General features: G+C 33.8%; 1 protein-coding gene and 1 long non-coding RNA gene across 5 annotated transcripts; one reads left to right on the forward strand and one right to left on the reverse strand.

Annotated features, from left to right (window-relative positions):
- Positions 1-2,940: 2,940 nt before the first annotated feature.
- Positions 2,941-5,713, reverse strand: LOC105323163 (hypothetical protein). Its single transcript, XR_004597986.2, has 2 exons — positions 5,399-5,713; positions 2,941-3,054 (listed from the first exon to the last, which is right to left on the reverse strand). It is a non-coding gene; the product is annotated as a hypothetical protein (long non-coding RNA).
- A 441-nt stretch (positions 5,714-6,154) lies between these two features.
- LOC105323155 (uncharacterized) lies at positions 6,155-14,025 on the forward strand. Of its 4 annotated transcripts, none has more exons than XM_034454926.2 (12): positions 6,164-6,298; positions 6,728-6,829; positions 7,119-7,506; positions 8,203-8,312; positions 9,582-9,642; positions 11,099-11,199; positions 11,754-11,918; positions 12,360-12,431; positions 12,902-13,028; positions 13,127-13,305; positions 13,455-13,595; positions 13,750-14,025. In XM_034454926.2, exons 3-12 carry the CDS (start codon positions 7,134-7,136, stop codon positions 13,915-13,917), a joined length of 1,497 nt encoding a protein of 498 aa, XP_034310817.2. In that variant the 5' UTR covers positions 6,164-6,298; positions 6,728-6,829; positions 7,119-7,133; the 3' UTR covers positions 13,918-14,025. The 4 variants fall into 4 exon arrangements, with proteins under 4 accessions (XP_034310811.2, XP_034310817.2, XP_034310824.2 ...); XM_034454933.2 differs by having other exon boundaries at positions 6,280-6,298; positions 6,758-6,829; XM_066084845.1 differs by lacking the exon at positions 6,164-6,298 and adding an exon at positions 6,381-6,636.
- Positions 14,026-16,457: the final 2,432 nt, after the last annotated feature.

Here is a 16,457-nt window from a genome sequence, read left to right on the forward strand (position 1 = left end):
TTAATTATTCGATAATCATAAATACTCCAGAGTTCAAACGACGTTTATTCAATAGTATGAAAAATCCCAAGATTTTTTTCTTCTGAAAATCCCTCTACCTTATCAGGTTTCAATACACGGCTACAAATAAAGGAGTCTTCGGGGTTTTGCATTAAACAGTGCCCGGATGATAACGTTGAAAAATTGCACAAGATATTCCGAGTGACTTTCGAACTGAAAAAAGATGTCAACATTTCCCATTTAAAATCTCCGTATGAAATCTTTTTGGTTTCCGAGTGAAAAATAATAATGTTGCAACGAAGATATTCTGGATATTTTCCATTTTATCGATTTTAATTGCACTTCTTTCACAGGTTTGAGCATTTTTATTAAAAATCTTCCTGATGCGCTGCATAGATATATTGGGACATACTATAATTATCTGTTTGGTGGAAGTTTCAAACCGCTGACATTTCGTTTGTTGTTAGGGATATATTGTTCAATTCATGTAAAATTATCTGAGGAAAGTGTTGACTATGTAATGTCATGATAAAACCACAGGGGCCAAGCCCGTTTTAACATTAATTTTAATGTAACCATAAATAAAGAAAGGGGTCGAACTCTAACCTAGATAAAAAAAACTACCAGCTCGCTTCAAAAGCCTAATAAATCAATCATTTTTTACAACACTTGCAATATGCATGTATTTTTCAGAAAAGTAATGTCTAAGATACACTCATGCCGAATTTCAAGTTGATGGGTCTTAAAATAGCGGAGATATACATCATTATTCTCTCGAAGTCGCCAGTTTATTTTTACTCGGACATTTACCCGTCCAGGGCTCACGATGGGATTTTGCCTATGACAACAGCAGTATTGCAACAAGTCGAGAAACATTCGCACTAATCTTTTAAAATCTCACATCAAACGCACGCTACTTACATCATTAAATTCCGATAAAATTCCTTAAATACTCTCCAAACTGAACTTTATTCTGCAGCCACATCAACTTCTAACCAGACTAGGAACCAGGAAGGTATATTATCAAATTGACTATAAAGCAGAGTTAAAAAAGGTAGTTAAGGGTCGGGACTATTGATTGAAGTATTCATCTGTGTTTTAAACTGTGCTTCATTTTTGTAAAAAGTTTCATAGATTGAATCCCATCCAAATACCAGTAACCCTCAGCCTTGGGTAAAGTATGTCATATTTTGGGACCCAGGGTAGAAGAGTAAAAAAAAACAAAACAAAACAAATAACAACAAAAAACCAATCAATGGGTTTGCATACTAGATGCCTAGTAGTCGATATTTCAAAGGAACGAAGACCAAAACTTCCTGTCTCAAACTGCAGAGATTGATATCCGGTGTTGGTGACACAGACACAAGTGTAAACAGAAAACTCAAACATCAAAGTCAAATCCCTTCAGATTTCATGTTTACCAAGTCTCAAAGATACGCTCTATTACAAACAATAATTCAAATTGAACACTTCATGCTAGTTCAGCTTAGCATTGACGAGTTTATGACAAACTGTGCGCAGTTATATATAATTACTTAAGTGGAAAGGTTATATCCATATTGGAATGAAGAATCGGTTCAGTTATGGAGAGAGCATGAGAAAGAGAAAAAAATTTCACCCTACATAGAGGAGGCAGGGGCATTGAATCAGCCCTCGGGGAGGAAGACTCCAATGCACGGGATACATTTGATAAAGCCCTGAGACGAACAGAGGTCGTTTATAAATATAGAACCATTTTAACAAGACCGTGGACTTTCAGTAGGGCGTAGCTGTCTATTCCTTGCGTCAAAACTAGTTAAAAATGAAGCGGTTTCAAGCGAAATATGCACCGATTGCGTAGTCTTAGCTCAAAAGCCAGACAAGTCTTGTTGATTTCAAAGAGCCGTGGCTGAGTGGCTAGCAATGAAATAGACAGGCCTACGTCACATTGCTGTTTGACACAACTACCAAAAGTCCAAGCTCTTGTTAAAATGGTTCTAAATTGTCTATTCGTAACCTAAATACCAAAAAAGTACTTGAGTCGAGACTTTAAAACTCTACGTAATGGGACCCATTTACAAGAATTTGAAAATAAGGTCTTCAATCAAATTAAACTCCAAAAATATCGTTTGATGAAAATGGAACCTTTATTCTGACCAAATTGCTGTTTTGAATAGCGATATTTCAATGAAATAGTTACTTAGTAAGCTACTACAATTTTCGATTACACGGAGAAAAAAGTACTGTATAAATGTATCTAAGGTGTCAGATTATTGTCGCATGCTACATGTAGTAAAAAGCAAAATCAAGTGCTTTCATTAAAAAAAATATTTAAAATCATTTCTAAAGGATATTGATATTCTAGCTAACATCGATAGTTGAACTGAATCGAAAAAATAAATAGTTTTGACTTTGTAGATGATGCTTCATAAACCTACATCAATTGCAGCAGATATTGCCTTGATAGCAAAGAAAGACTCCTGATGAACTTTAATGTATGCTTGATGAACTTTTTTGATGGTGTAGACGCTGAAGCGGTCTGATGACTACTTATAAATCAGAATGGACTTACCTTAGAAAAAGTATAGAATAATTTATCAACATTACACGTCTGAAAAATCATTTATTATACTTTTTTATACTGTTTATTAATCAAAATAATAATAATAATACTTAGCAATAGTATCGATTGACATAGAAAATTATAGCTGAGACAGTCAAGTAAATTTCTTTTATCCCAAAACAATCCTTAATGAGAATTCTGTAAGCCATTAGAAAAAATTTGCTCTTTCTTGTTGGACTCGTGTTTATATCTTATATAATCCTTCAATAACAGAATCAAATCATTCCAGGATGAATCGTCTGATCCGTGAGAAAAGTCTTTATGGGACATCCGTTTATCCCAGAATCCCCTTTTATCCCAGAAGCCTCTTTTGTAGTAAGCCTCGTTTTGAAGCTGATGCTGTATGTCCTCATCGTTCTCGTACTGTTCCATTAAATGGTTCTCGGCGGTTCCAAAAGTGAACGCTAAACATATAAGCAGGACCAAGAGCGGTGTCCACATGTTCAAAACTTCTGCAATCAAATAAAAAAGAAGAATCAAATATATTCCCATTTAAATGTTCAGCAATTAAGAGAAAGAAGAATCGTGATGATCTATGGTAAATGATTTTTAAGGGTTTTTGAAAATTCATTTTGACGTCATAATGGATTTGAAGTCCTTTTCCTCGTATATCAAGGCAGTAAAATACTGAATACATGTAGAAGAAAAGCGACATCCCAGGTGAAATACAATGTATATATATAGAGAGAGAGAGGGGGGCGTCTGCGGAGGTATTACATGTACCTCGAACTCTGCTTATTGTGTTCAAAAATAAAATATGGCGAAAGGGGTGTAACAGAATTTCTAGTATATTTATAGAAAAGAGACTTCTTCTGACATTTGATTTCAAATCACATGAAAAGTAATCCAGAGGCCAGTCATGATATCAAGTACCGTTTGTAGACATTCTTGAAATATTTCAAGTGAAAATAGAGCATGGATGAAAGAGCTCGTATCTCAGATACCATAAACAAGTTTACCTGTTTTATTACACTATTTTGACATTCATTAAAAGAATAATTATCATTATACAATCTGTGTGAGTGTGTGTGTTTATTTTTGGAAATGACCGACATAAAAATACTGTTTAACCTAATACCGTTGCCTTGTTTTCGAAAAAGTATTCCTTTAATAATATTTCTGATCGAAATGCGAACTTACGGACAGACGAACGGATGGACGTCAGATAAGTGAAAACCGCACTTGAAGCTACATGTAAGTGGTATTTATCATAACACATTTATATAGCACATTTAGATACCGGATGTGGAGGATGTTGGTAAAACTTTGTTATATAATTAGAAACAAACATTTATTCAAAAACCTTTACGTTGATATTTTGATCTGTATGCTTAAGAAATATTTTAATCTTAATTTCTGCTTGCGTTTTACTTTATTTCGTTACATTTTCTATTTCATTAACTACTGCTCTCTTCACGACAATTATACACTCATCCATTTTTTCCAGCAATTACAAGAGGCTGTCAGTGAATTTAATTTTCAGTAAACACATTTTATAACCCCTCACAAAAATGCAAATCCAAAGCAAACTTGTAAGCAAAATAAAGAAGATGGGGGAATAAGATGGCGCAACTGCCCATTTGGTTTATTCGTAAAATACAACTTCAAATTCAGCATTTTTTCAATTAAATATTTTGAAATGTTATAATACAAGTTTACAAAAGGGTAATTTCTTACTATGTTCACTTTGAAATATTTAAAAAAAAAACGTTAAGAAAAATAAAATAAATCCTTAAGTTTTGGTGGTATCGAACCCACAACCTAAAAACCCAAGTTCTATAAATTTACCTATTGTCTGGTGCTCTAACCACTGAGCCATTTCATTCACAACAAAGTGGGTTGTTTAAATGCTATTTGAGACATTGGCCACGAATTTACGGACTTGTATTATTTAACGCTCAATTGTTGGGCTACAAAATGACATTTTAAAAGTTTAGTGGGTCATCTCTCCACAGTTTTGTTGATGGAAATCGGTTTAAATTCCATTGAACCGCATTTAGACCATGACAAAAATGTGGAGCTCAGACCCACTCTATGAAAGAAAAGGCATTGAATTTATAAAAATGACACTATTTGGAGGTTTTGACACGCATACGCCAGTTTAAATTAATCTATTGCATGTATTTAAAATATTTAAGGGTTACAAACCGATGTTACGTTAAATATACACTGATTTTGATTATTATTGAAAAAATTATCAGATTTCGTGATATTTTAATTTTGCGGTATCTAATCATTCCTCATATGGGCATTTTACACGCCTTGTTCACCCATCTTCAAATTTAAGGTGGTATGGGACATCTGTCGATATAAATGTTGATTAAAGTACATTATGATTAAAATACTTTCACCTGTTTAGAATTTTGAAATTTTACAATATTTAACCAAAAATACGTTTTAAAAGGTGAAATGTTTTAAATCCCCAGCGGAATTCGAACTCACGACTAACAGATTCATAGAGAACCTTCCAACCCACTGCGTTACGCTGTTAGGTAACAACTTTGGGAAAGAAATTACAGTTGAACTTCGGTATCTCGAACACCGATATCTCGAATACGATGGATATGTCAAAGTGATTTTTAGGTCCCAAACACTTAAACTTTTATTATTTAACCCTTGATATCTCGAATACTCGGACATCTCGCAGTTTTTAACCAGTCCCATCTATTTCGAGATAACGAGGTTTGACTGTATTTATAAAATTACATTTGATTTTATTGTTTATTTCGATAAAAATTAAGTCACAACATGGAGTTGTCCCATACTACCTTAAGAGAACTACAATTTGAGACTTACCTCGTGACAGTCCTAAAAGAACTGGTTGATTTATTAAACTCAACAATAACAACAACAGAAAAAAAAATGCTCAAAGTCCTCAGAAAGCTAGCGGTGTTCGTTTTCCCGACGTGTGCAAAAAGACGGGGGCACGTCTCAGCTTGAGAATGGAAATTACGCTGGGGTTCTTTCGTAAATCTCTGTAAAACTTTTCCTAATTTGAAATGTTACTTCGTGACAAGTTTGATGGAAAAACAATCAGAACGCCATGATAGAAAATGTTTAGCGTGTTAACGAAGTCTTTGTAGATTGATTTAGTCCGGCTATGGATTGAATGTCCAAACGATTTGTCTTCATCATTTCAGAAATAAGAAAGTTGATCTATTTGCAACGAAGAAAATGTAGGGGAAGTATAAAAATATAGAGATGTATATGATTAAGGTATTTTGGGGTTTTTTCCTGACAATTTACCATGTACAGAGGATGAGACTAATTATTTTTCACATGCTCTCTCTCTCTCTCTCTCTCTCTCTCTCTCTCTCTCTCTCAAATACATGGGAAATATTAATATTGTTGTTTTCACCTGACCTGCGTTCTACATGTACACTGACCCGGAGCCAGATATTGAGCAGCGATGTTTAAATTCTATTTTGCCCTAGTTTTGAATCTCTGGATGGATTTTTCCCTCCTATATATAAATCGAGGTCTGACATTTTTTACGACACATGATATCCTTTTTTAAACTGTGCACATTTAAAGTACAAAATTCTGTTGATTTTCATAAGGTCTTTTATATGTAAATTAGCCCAGGTAAAGGTAAAGGGTGTCATTTAAATAGGAAGTAAGTACAGTCGATTACTTTGTCGGGATTAAACAACAATATTAATGAAACTTTGAACTTTCGTTTAATCATTGCCATAGGTAAGAATTTTTCTTATCTTTGTCAAGGTTTGTGGTGCTGATGAAATGTTCAGTAAGACAATCTAATTTGTTTTAATCCCATCGATAAAAAATCAAAAATGGCTGCCTGTTTTAGTTCTGTAATTTTATACTGTAGTCAATGAGTAACGCATGTATTACTAGTATTACATTCTTAGGATTGATATCAACTTAAGTCTTTGTTATGTTGTTTGTTATTCTTTTAATGACGTCAGTGAGTTTTACCGACTGTCCACCTCTAGTTTTATCCAGAATCACCCGATTTTCCATTGCACCCTACCCAGTCAACTGTAAAACCATTTATTTTTAAAACTGTCATGGTAAATAGCGCAGAGAATTTACATCGCTAAAAGAGTCGTTGAACGTACACAACTATCTTAACATTTTGTTGTTCATAATTTTTCTTTCCAGCATACATGTATTTTATTTCTTAAATAAAAGCTGCAATACGATTACACTTTATCCCAAACCGTTTGGACTGGAGACTGGGTTCTTAAAGGTCCCTCACTGCAAGCGAGTTTTCTAACTACATGAATGCATACATTATTCCCCACACCCGACACGATAATGAGATGAATATTTCTATCTAGCATTAACGAGATCAAACTCACAAGTTTTAAAAAAATCATGTACTGCTTTTTGTTTTTAATTGTTGAAGAGCTTAGATTTGAAAAAAAAATAAAACAAAACAAAACAAATCAACTGAATCAATGAAAAAACACCATCTTTAAATATTGAGGTTTACATTATATCGTTCACACGAACTGCATGCAGAATAAAGATGTGTGTTTAACTCATTTAGATCTTGAAGATTGCAATGGGTGATGGCTCTGGAATCTTCCTGAACAGGATCTATGACGAGCATCAGCAAGAAAATTACAAAGCGGATTTCAGGGACAATGTCATGGAACAGTTGCCCTCTTCATCAGCCCCTAGTGGTATTGAAGACGATTCCGGATATACAGACGAAGCGAGCGACCTACACGGAGGGGGTCTGATAGAAGACCTTCTGGGTCCACAATTTAAAAGAAGGAACAAGGACGCTGGTATCCACATCCACATCGGTGCGGTGCATTACCACCGAGAGCCCCACCTCCAGGGTCTATACAGCGACCCCTCACGGTATGGCTACACTCAGCAGCCTCCACAGCCATGTCACCCTTTGAGGAAAAATCAATACGCGTCTTCAAGTAAGTCTTCTCATCAGCGGGGATGAGGGTGGGTGGGGTGATGGTTCCCCTTAAACTATAAAGTGAAAGTTGTGGACTCTAAATCATAAATTACATGAATCATGATTTACCTCGGAAGTTCTGAGCACATGATAAATTGTAGATTTCATTCAGACAATTTGAGTCATCTTTCCCGAGGTCATTCTTATTTCGCGGCTGAATATTTTTTTTTTTCATATCTGTGACAGCATCGGAATATTATCTTTAGCCTTCTAGTACGATATCTGCATGTACAATGTTAATTTACCGAAGGGTTCTTTAGATAGAAATCGGATTGAAATCGCAAAAAGCCCGACAGTATGAAGATGTAACTGCATGGATTATGTAAACTTGAAATAAATGTCAAATGAAACAACACCTTATTACTTCTGCTGTTGGTACTAGTGTAACTTTTGATGCAAAAATATTAAACCATGAGCAATTGAAGCATTTAGGCGCTTTTGCTAGACTTTATTGAAGACTTAAGATACCATATATCAATAAACTATAAAGTTGTCAAAATGTCGTTAAAAGTGATTGAGGTGTATATACACGAGTTAAACTATAGGTTTACTCTTTGAATTTCTTCAGTTTTATACTTTTGTGAATAGGCAATTTTGTCATTTGAAGAGATGGTAACAAACGATTTGTATTTCAGTGATGTATCTTGCATTTCAGCGGTTCCTCATTCAGATCACCACAGCAGTGTGGGTCACATCAGAGTTCAGCGCCGCCACTCAAACGTGTTCGAAAACTTTACTTTACAACGGCCAGACACAGACACGAAGGTAAAAATTGAACTAGAGAAATCTTTCTCATAGGAAGGAACTAAGGGTGAACTAGAAAAATCTTTATCTGAGAAAAGAAAAAGTATCATTCTCACCTTTTACATGTATCATCCTCGCGTACTTTTATCATCCTCGCGTACTTTTATCATCCTTACGTACTTTTAATTATCATCGTCCCCCTTACGAATTCTGAGAGTGCATGTCACTGGCGCTTGTGTCTGTAATATAGGTTCACTGAACGGTACATAATGGTATTATACTTTAGGTATTACAAACGTCATCGCAAAAACCAACGATTTTTATATATATGGGCTAAATTAAAAGGGTAAGAAAAGACAACTGTTGGAAATATTGAATGGTATGGCGTACGGTTAACATTAATACCTGGCCGTGTTTGACGCAGAGTTTGACTTATCGATGGACAGCTGCAAAAAATTAACCCACAATTCAAAGCCAAAAAGGATTCCAATAAAACAGTTGCGAAAAATTACCTTCTTTTTTTTTACATTTATTTCACATATTCATAAAAATCATGTACAATGATAAAAGTTCTTAAATATTAATATCCAAAAAACTACAATTATATCATTGCATATTCTCAGTCTAAACTACAATGTATTTAAATTTCTTCTGTACAAAAGAATTTCGAAAGAGATTTTTAGCTACGAATTTAATGGCCGTGTAAGAAAACCAATCATCATTCACAACATATATTGTCCTTTTTTCATCTTGCAAGCCATATTCGGTTTTCGGTTTCAGATGTTGTATCAATGACTATAAAAAAAACAAATATTTCATATCATACATTTAAACAAACCAAACCTGTTGCATTCTTCACATGCCCATGTTCAGAAAGTTCAAAATCGCTCATAATTGACAATGTTGTATATTTCGATAAAAGTATGTGTATCCCGATGAAGGACAATTTCTTTGTCTTTTTATTTAGTAGCATAAAGATAAAACTGAATGTGAATGTACACTTTAGTTGGAAGCCCCCCCCCCCCCTCAAAAAAAAAACCTCAACAACAACATCAACACCCCTCCCCCCAGAACCCCCCCCCCCCTAAAAATAACATAATAATAAACAAAAAATATAAAAGAGAAAACAATTGGAGGAGGATATTTAACGGACTTCAAGATGATCTGATAAAATGAACATACTAAATATCCTTTGTACCTGTTATAAGCGAAATTTGTGGTTTTTAATAGTAATTTACCAATACTGCATGCCAGTTCAATTCATAATTATCATTTTCTCGCTACCCCTAGGTCAATGAAGATGAGCTTGCCAATGCTAAGCTGGACAGCGAGAGCGCATCTACCTCAGAGAGTAAGTAGTAACCTAGAATAATTACACTATTCAACGTCAACGTTACGTTTCGAATGTGTACTATCAATTGGGACGCAAGTGGGTTTTACTTATTCGTATTCAAATATTAAATCTTACAATTGCTGAAAATTATATAAATACATGTATAAGTAAAAAAGAATCATTCTTTGAATATTATGAGTTGATAAATTCAATCAAGTCTATCATAAAGACCTCTGGGCTCAATTGAATTTGATCACGCCCAATCGAAATTATCACTTCATAATACTCAAAGAATGATTTCTTATTCCTTAAATAATATTTTTTTTATTGATAAACATCATCAAACTTAATATTTTAAAGCAACACTACTTTAAAATTAGCAAAATATGATCAAACTTAAAATGTTTTATATTGATGGCCGTCTTAAGGGCATGAAAGGCGATTCTCGGTTCAAATTTTTGAGTTATTATTCAATTTGAATTGAAGATGACTATATTTGTGTATCAGAAGAATTAAAAACAATCTGCAAATTGGTGAATAACTAAAAGTGTATGTCTTTAATCGTTTAGGTGCTCATTTTACTCGTTACTACTCAGTGATGCAAGAGCAGATCGTTAAAAAAAGCATCAAAATAAAAAAATAAACAATAAACAAGTTTTATATATTGATACAGAGAACAAATGAAGGCAATTCATTTGATTATTTCACATTTTTATATTCAACCTGGCTTGTATTAATTTAAAAGTGGGTCGGTGTAATTCAATACCGCATGTCTGTATGTAATCTAAATTTCAAAAACATATCACAAGTATCAATACTCCGTCCGTTTATTTTATATTGGTTAAAGGGACCTAGACAGGATTTTAGATTAACATTTTCAAATTTTGTTTTTCCATTTTTTATAAAATGTTTAGAATGTTAAATATAGGAATTTATCATGTCAAAATTTTAATTTCAAATATTGAGTTACAAGCAAGATACAGAGTTCAGAATTCCTTGTTTTGTAAAAAATCTCGAGTCTTGTTATTGTTTACATATACATGTAGGTTGTATTGGTAGAAGTTTCAATCAAATATTGCTCTTTTTGTTAATGATAGTATTTATGAACACATTGAATTATTTTATATTGTATTCCACGATTCATTTTGTCAAAGAAATGGTAATTCCATGAATTCTCTACATTACATTATTTGTAAACAAACATAAGACTCGAGCTTTGTTTACAATACAATGATTTATTACCTTTGTATCTCGCTTGTAACTTGACTTTAACATTCAACATTTTGGTCAAGCATTCAAAATGCACCATGCAGAAAACCATTTTATACATAAAAAATAAAAATAAATATTTTGATTTCAAATCGTGTCTAAGTCCCTTTGAATGAGGCAGAGAATCAAGCATGTAATTTAAAAAAAACCCATCGATCTGTTGAGTAGAACACTTCATTCATTGTTATGATATTTCGTATTTCAGAATACGTTCCGCTGTCGGCGTGCGTCAGTCCAACCGACACAGCTTTTGAGGACAGCGTGTCGAGACTGAGAATAACTCAGTCAGAACAAGTTATCAATGGGGCAAGTCTAACTTCGGTTTTTTTATGTTGTTGACCTTTTTTTCTTTAATGAATTAAGTTTTTGAGGTTAATTTTTTTTTGGCATTTTACTCTCTTTCACACGTTTTTTCCAATGAGCATACAGTTAATAGTAACATCCAATAAAGATGACACATTTAAAATGATATGATAAAAGGCAAGTAGGGCCTCCCCACCCCCCTCCACTGTATATTTATTTTCAGTTTCACCATTTTGTAACCAAGCTTTGCTATGACTTTATGAGTTAAATTCGTTGCCTAATCTTTGCATACTCCATCAATACCATTGCACACCAATTTGAACCAGTAATCTTTTAGTGTGCTTGAACAACAAAATTAAGGTTTAACATGCATTCCTGCAATTAAAAAGACTTGAAACGATACGAACAACCCTCCTATTTTGATTTGGAAGATTTCTTTCTATCAATTTTTAACGTTCTTTAGTCCGAATACTATTTTGTTTTTAAATTTAATAATTTGGCACATAATCTAAAGCTATCTTATCGATTTTCTTATTTGAGTATCTTCTGTTTCTAAGGTTCCGGCTCATTTGGACATTAGTATGGAGATGGAGGGCGACAAGTCCGTGATGTGGACAGGTAAGCTACAGTGTGCACCGTCAGCCCCCGACCTCCGCCCCCCATCGGCCGCCCTCCATCGTGCCAAGTCAGTCATCTACATCAACAGTGCCCACATTGGACAGGTGGGTCAAGTTACGATCAAATATAGTAAACGTCTTAATAAAAATTATTGATTATGGAGTAAAGATTTGATAAACCTAACAAAGATGATGCGTCCTCAATTCTCTTATATTTACATCTCTCCGTGTCTTTGTGATTACACTACGAATCGATTTTGTAATGTATAGTTCAATAAATTTAACCAATAACTGTTTAAAATTTATTCGTAAAATTGCTGAAAACTATATAGATATAGGAAATAAAGAGTCATTCTTACAAGATAGTAAGGTGATCGAACACGATTGGGCGTAATCAAATCTATCATAAAGCCCATCGGGCTTTATTGGAGGATCATGCCCGAACGTGTTTGATCAGCTCATAATACCCAAGATTGATTCCTTATTCCTTAATTGAATTATACGTGCATGAATTTAAATGTTATATCGTCCTCTTTCTGTTACCAGGGAAAGACAGTCATTGACGGAGCAGAGGAAGTAGATTACGTCAATTATAACCAACCATTTACCAAAGCACAGGCAAGTAAAAAGAATTGTCATAATGTATATTGTTATACTTTCATGTTAAATACTGAAATCTGATTGGTTAAGACGCAGTTAATAATATTTACTATTACCCTCAGCGTTAGCAACACACTTGGCAACGGGTAACATTAAAAAATGTTACATGCGCGAAAATTATGCGCGTACGGTTCGCTGTAGAATTCACGTTATTCCTATATAAAAGCAGTAAAATTTTCTTAAAAATTTAAAAAAAGACATTCAGTATAACAAAATAAATAGTGCCTGTTTGGGAGGATAACAGTTGAAATTGACACCCCTCGAAAACCATTGTCAACCTCCGCTTCGCGTCGGTTGACAATGGTTTTCTCGGGGTGTCAATTTCAACTGTTACCCTCCCAAACAGGCACTATTTATATAATAACACATGCTGATGAAATCAGGATTTTTTGAATCCATAGAGTGTCTGGTATTTATTTGTGCTATAGGCATACAGAATAGCCAGTGCTGGGGCCCCCTCCTCTCCGGACTCGCCTCGCAGGGTGTCCACACATTATGTCAGGAACAAACAAACGCCGATGGAACACAGACTATCCGCTGCCTCTTCTCACCTTGGTAAACACAATTTTTTTTACCTGAATTGAAGGTAAGTCATGAAGAATGACGCTCTCATTATATACTGCATTTGCCTAATGCTTCTGGGAATGTTGCAGGCAGAAAAACGTGGAAGTCAACAACAAACTTGACAGAAAACACATCCTTTAATGAGTCAATTAAAAAAGGCAGCACCAAGTGTTCTACTTTCTACTGTGTACCGGAAGGTTATCATCCAGACATTGAGGACGACAATGAAAAAGCACACATAAAGGAATGTCTTTACATGAAAGGAAAGGTATTACCAATTATTCGAATAATTTCCATGATTTTGAGCTTTACGAATTTACGAGTTTAGTGAAATTGCTTCGCGTGTGATGATTTTGAGTTTGTTGATTTAGTTCATGGTTTTTTTTCTCCAATCATTTCCTTGAATACGTCATGTAGAGTGGAAATTGGGTGATACTCCCGCTACAGAGCCATCCGGTGAACCGGTTTTGTCTGGAAGTGAAATCTCAGGACGAAGTCTTGTCATTTCCCGTGATGCTGACGCACAAGAAGAAATACAAGATTGATCCTTCGCGAAAGGTTATTACAGTCTTATTATGCCATACATCAATTTAATTTGTGAAACCATCAAAATGTTTGGATCACGAACTGTAACTCTATCTTCCACTTTCTATAGTTCTTTGATTTAAAACCACAAAAAATGTACTATTTAGGGTTTGTTTTTTTCTTGCAGGGTTTCAAATGTATATGCAAATTGGTTGAATTTTACAAGAAAAACAAACTACCATCCTGTAACTTGAATTTGGGAATCCCATTTCCCAAGTCTCTTATTCCTCCAACCGAGGCGGAAGCAGACTGCAGTGATGAGGTCAAGCGTCAGTACGCGGGAATCAGGTTGTGAACTCTCCACTACGTTAATGAGTGAATGACGTCACAAAAATAGTGATCAAAAATGTCATCATCGCTCCTTTACTTGAGATATTAATGGGAAAATAAATATATATCGGATTGTAATTTTAAAAAACATATCAAACATTCTGTAAAAGTTTGGTGTATTGCAATAACCCTCTGTGTGTAACTACGCAAAAATATACACATGTACACGACGATTTTTTTTTTGTTCTCGCGTGGTTCTGTGTCACAAAACGCCTTAGGTGCCAAAATGGTTTTCACAAATTCAAGTTATGATCTTTTTTTTCCACACAGCAGTCACATTTCCTTCGATAACAAATTTTTAGTTCATAAAGAAATGGATGGATCTGCCAAAAAAAAACGCAACTCGTATTCAATCTGTGACATCAAACATTGTACAATGTCTTTCATTTCTTGGATTATCGTATTTATACAGTCTTCCATATTCTATTTGAGAAGATAAGTGATATATTTAGATTTTTATACTAAATTTCAGTCTTCATATTTTTTATGGTGTTATGTACATACGTTTTTTATCTGTTTATATATTATATATTGAACTGATATTGTTTTTTTATATTTTAATATTTATATAGATTACACTTATGAACAAATTCAAAGAACATGTAAAACTACGAACTTCTTTTATTAACATATCATGTAATCTTTGTTTCACTTTCAATAAAAATAGATTTTTACTCAAACGTCATTTACAATCATAATTTATCAAATATTCGTACTCAAAATATTCATTTGGCACGAAAAATTACCTTTGCGCTTTTTAAAAACCAATACTCTAATGATTTACATCTTAATTTTGAACATAATTTGAAGACAACGCGACCCTCCACTTTTGAACATAATTTGAAGACAACGCGACCCTCCACTTGAAATACATTCCAATAACACCGTTCTCTGTTTTAAGCAACGTATATATATACATTTTTAATCGATAATTTTCTCCACTCTTCGCTTTCATAGATTGATAAATTTTCAAAATATGAGTCGGACTAATGATTTCGGACTTAATTCTATTACAATAATGATATTTAACTGTTGTTTAGCTCTCTCTCTCTCTCTCTCTCTCTCTCTCTCTCTCTCATTTGAACTCAAGGTCATATCTACATTGTTTAAAGGTGCATGGTTACGATTTTAGTCAAACTCTATTTTTCTATTTTTATTATTCTCAATGCTTTAGGAATGCATTTCTAATTATCAGATGAAAATTGAGAGTCAGTCGTAGAGTTATAAGCAAGATACAGGGTTCACAATACTTTGTCATGTAAACAAGGCTCGTGCCCTGTTTTTGTTTACATAGGTACAATATACCAGTAAAAGTCTTTTTCAAGCTGATTTGTCTATCTTCTTATTCACTTTAAGCATAAATAAACAGTTCCTAACGTTTAACACATTCATTTTAGGTCTAAAACTCTAACATTCAAAATGTAAGCAAAAGCTTTGTTTACATTGCAAAGAATTGTAAACTCGAGCTCTGTATCTCGATTATATAACTCGACGACTGCCGCTCTTTTGGTTGGCCATTAGAATTGCCTTCCTGGAGCATTTTTAACATCAAAAACGTAAAAATAAATTTTGACGAAGGGCTTTACGATAGATTTGATCACGCCCCGACCGAAATTATCACCTCATAATATTCAATGAATGATTCCTTATTACTTATTTACATAATATTCAGACGTTGTACGATTAAAATTAGACAAACCTCGCTTGCGCCCCAACAATACGTCATTTAAATTTATTGGACTGTATAGTACAAAATCGATTCGTAGTGTTAACACAGAAAGACACTGGAAAATGTAAATATAACAATATCATAAACCCATTCAATTCTTCAAATAATAATTTCTGTTTGTTTAGATATTGTTTCTAAAAACCAACAGTTGATAAGTTTTTTTACATTGAATTTACTGTAAGAAAACTTGACAATTAAGCTGTTGGCATATCTAGTAAACCTTGGTATGTCTGTAAAAATACCGGCAGCACAGTTAATCTGGTCCTTATTTCCAAAATGGGCTCTAGAAATACGTTTTAACAGCGAATAATCGTGATTTGGTCAGCATGGGTTTTTTTTTATCATAATTAAGAATGCTGAGTCTGAGAAAATATGCTGGTCCTCATGAAAAGGTCAAAATGGCGATTCAAAATGGTGGTCGGTCAGCCAAACTTCTAAATTTTCTCTTTTAAAAAGTCTCTTCAATGAGAAAAAAAAATGATGACACACAATTTTGAATTGATCCAGCATAATATTTCATATGCATCATATCCAAAATGTTCTGAAACCAAAAAATATATGCTGGTCCTAAGACGTACCTACTACGTACCATAGTTCTGAGATAAATAAAGATTTGGAAATGGTCAGATTTTTATGTTACAGGTATTTTTTATTCAATATTGATTTCGTAAAATCTTATTATTTTCTCTAATTCATATCAAATTTTCATAAAAGTCACTATTTTTGAAATAAATTAGGTCAGTCTTTCTTAATTTCTTCATATTCGGATCTTTAAA

Source organism: Magallana gigas, chromosome 5, assembly GCF_963853765.1.
Source record: "Magallana gigas chromosome 5, xbMagGiga1.1, whole genome shotgun sequence".
Classification (NCBI taxonomy): domain Eukaryota; kingdom Metazoa; phylum Mollusca; class Bivalvia; order Ostreida; family Ostreidae; genus Magallana; species Magallana gigas.

Coding starts and splice junctions, on each gene's coding strand:
- LOC105323155 (XM_034454920.2), top strand. CDS start 7,134: ATGGGTGATGGCTCTGGAATCTTCCTGAACAGGATCTATGACGAGCAT. Junction 8,313..9,581: donor GGCCAGACACAGACACGAAG/GTAAAAATTGAA, acceptor CGCTACCCCTAG/GTCAATGAAGATGAGCTTGC. Junction 13,029..13,126: donor CGCTGCCTCTTCTCACCTTG/GTAAACACAATT, acceptor GGAATGTTGCAG/GCAGAAAAACGTGGAAGTCA.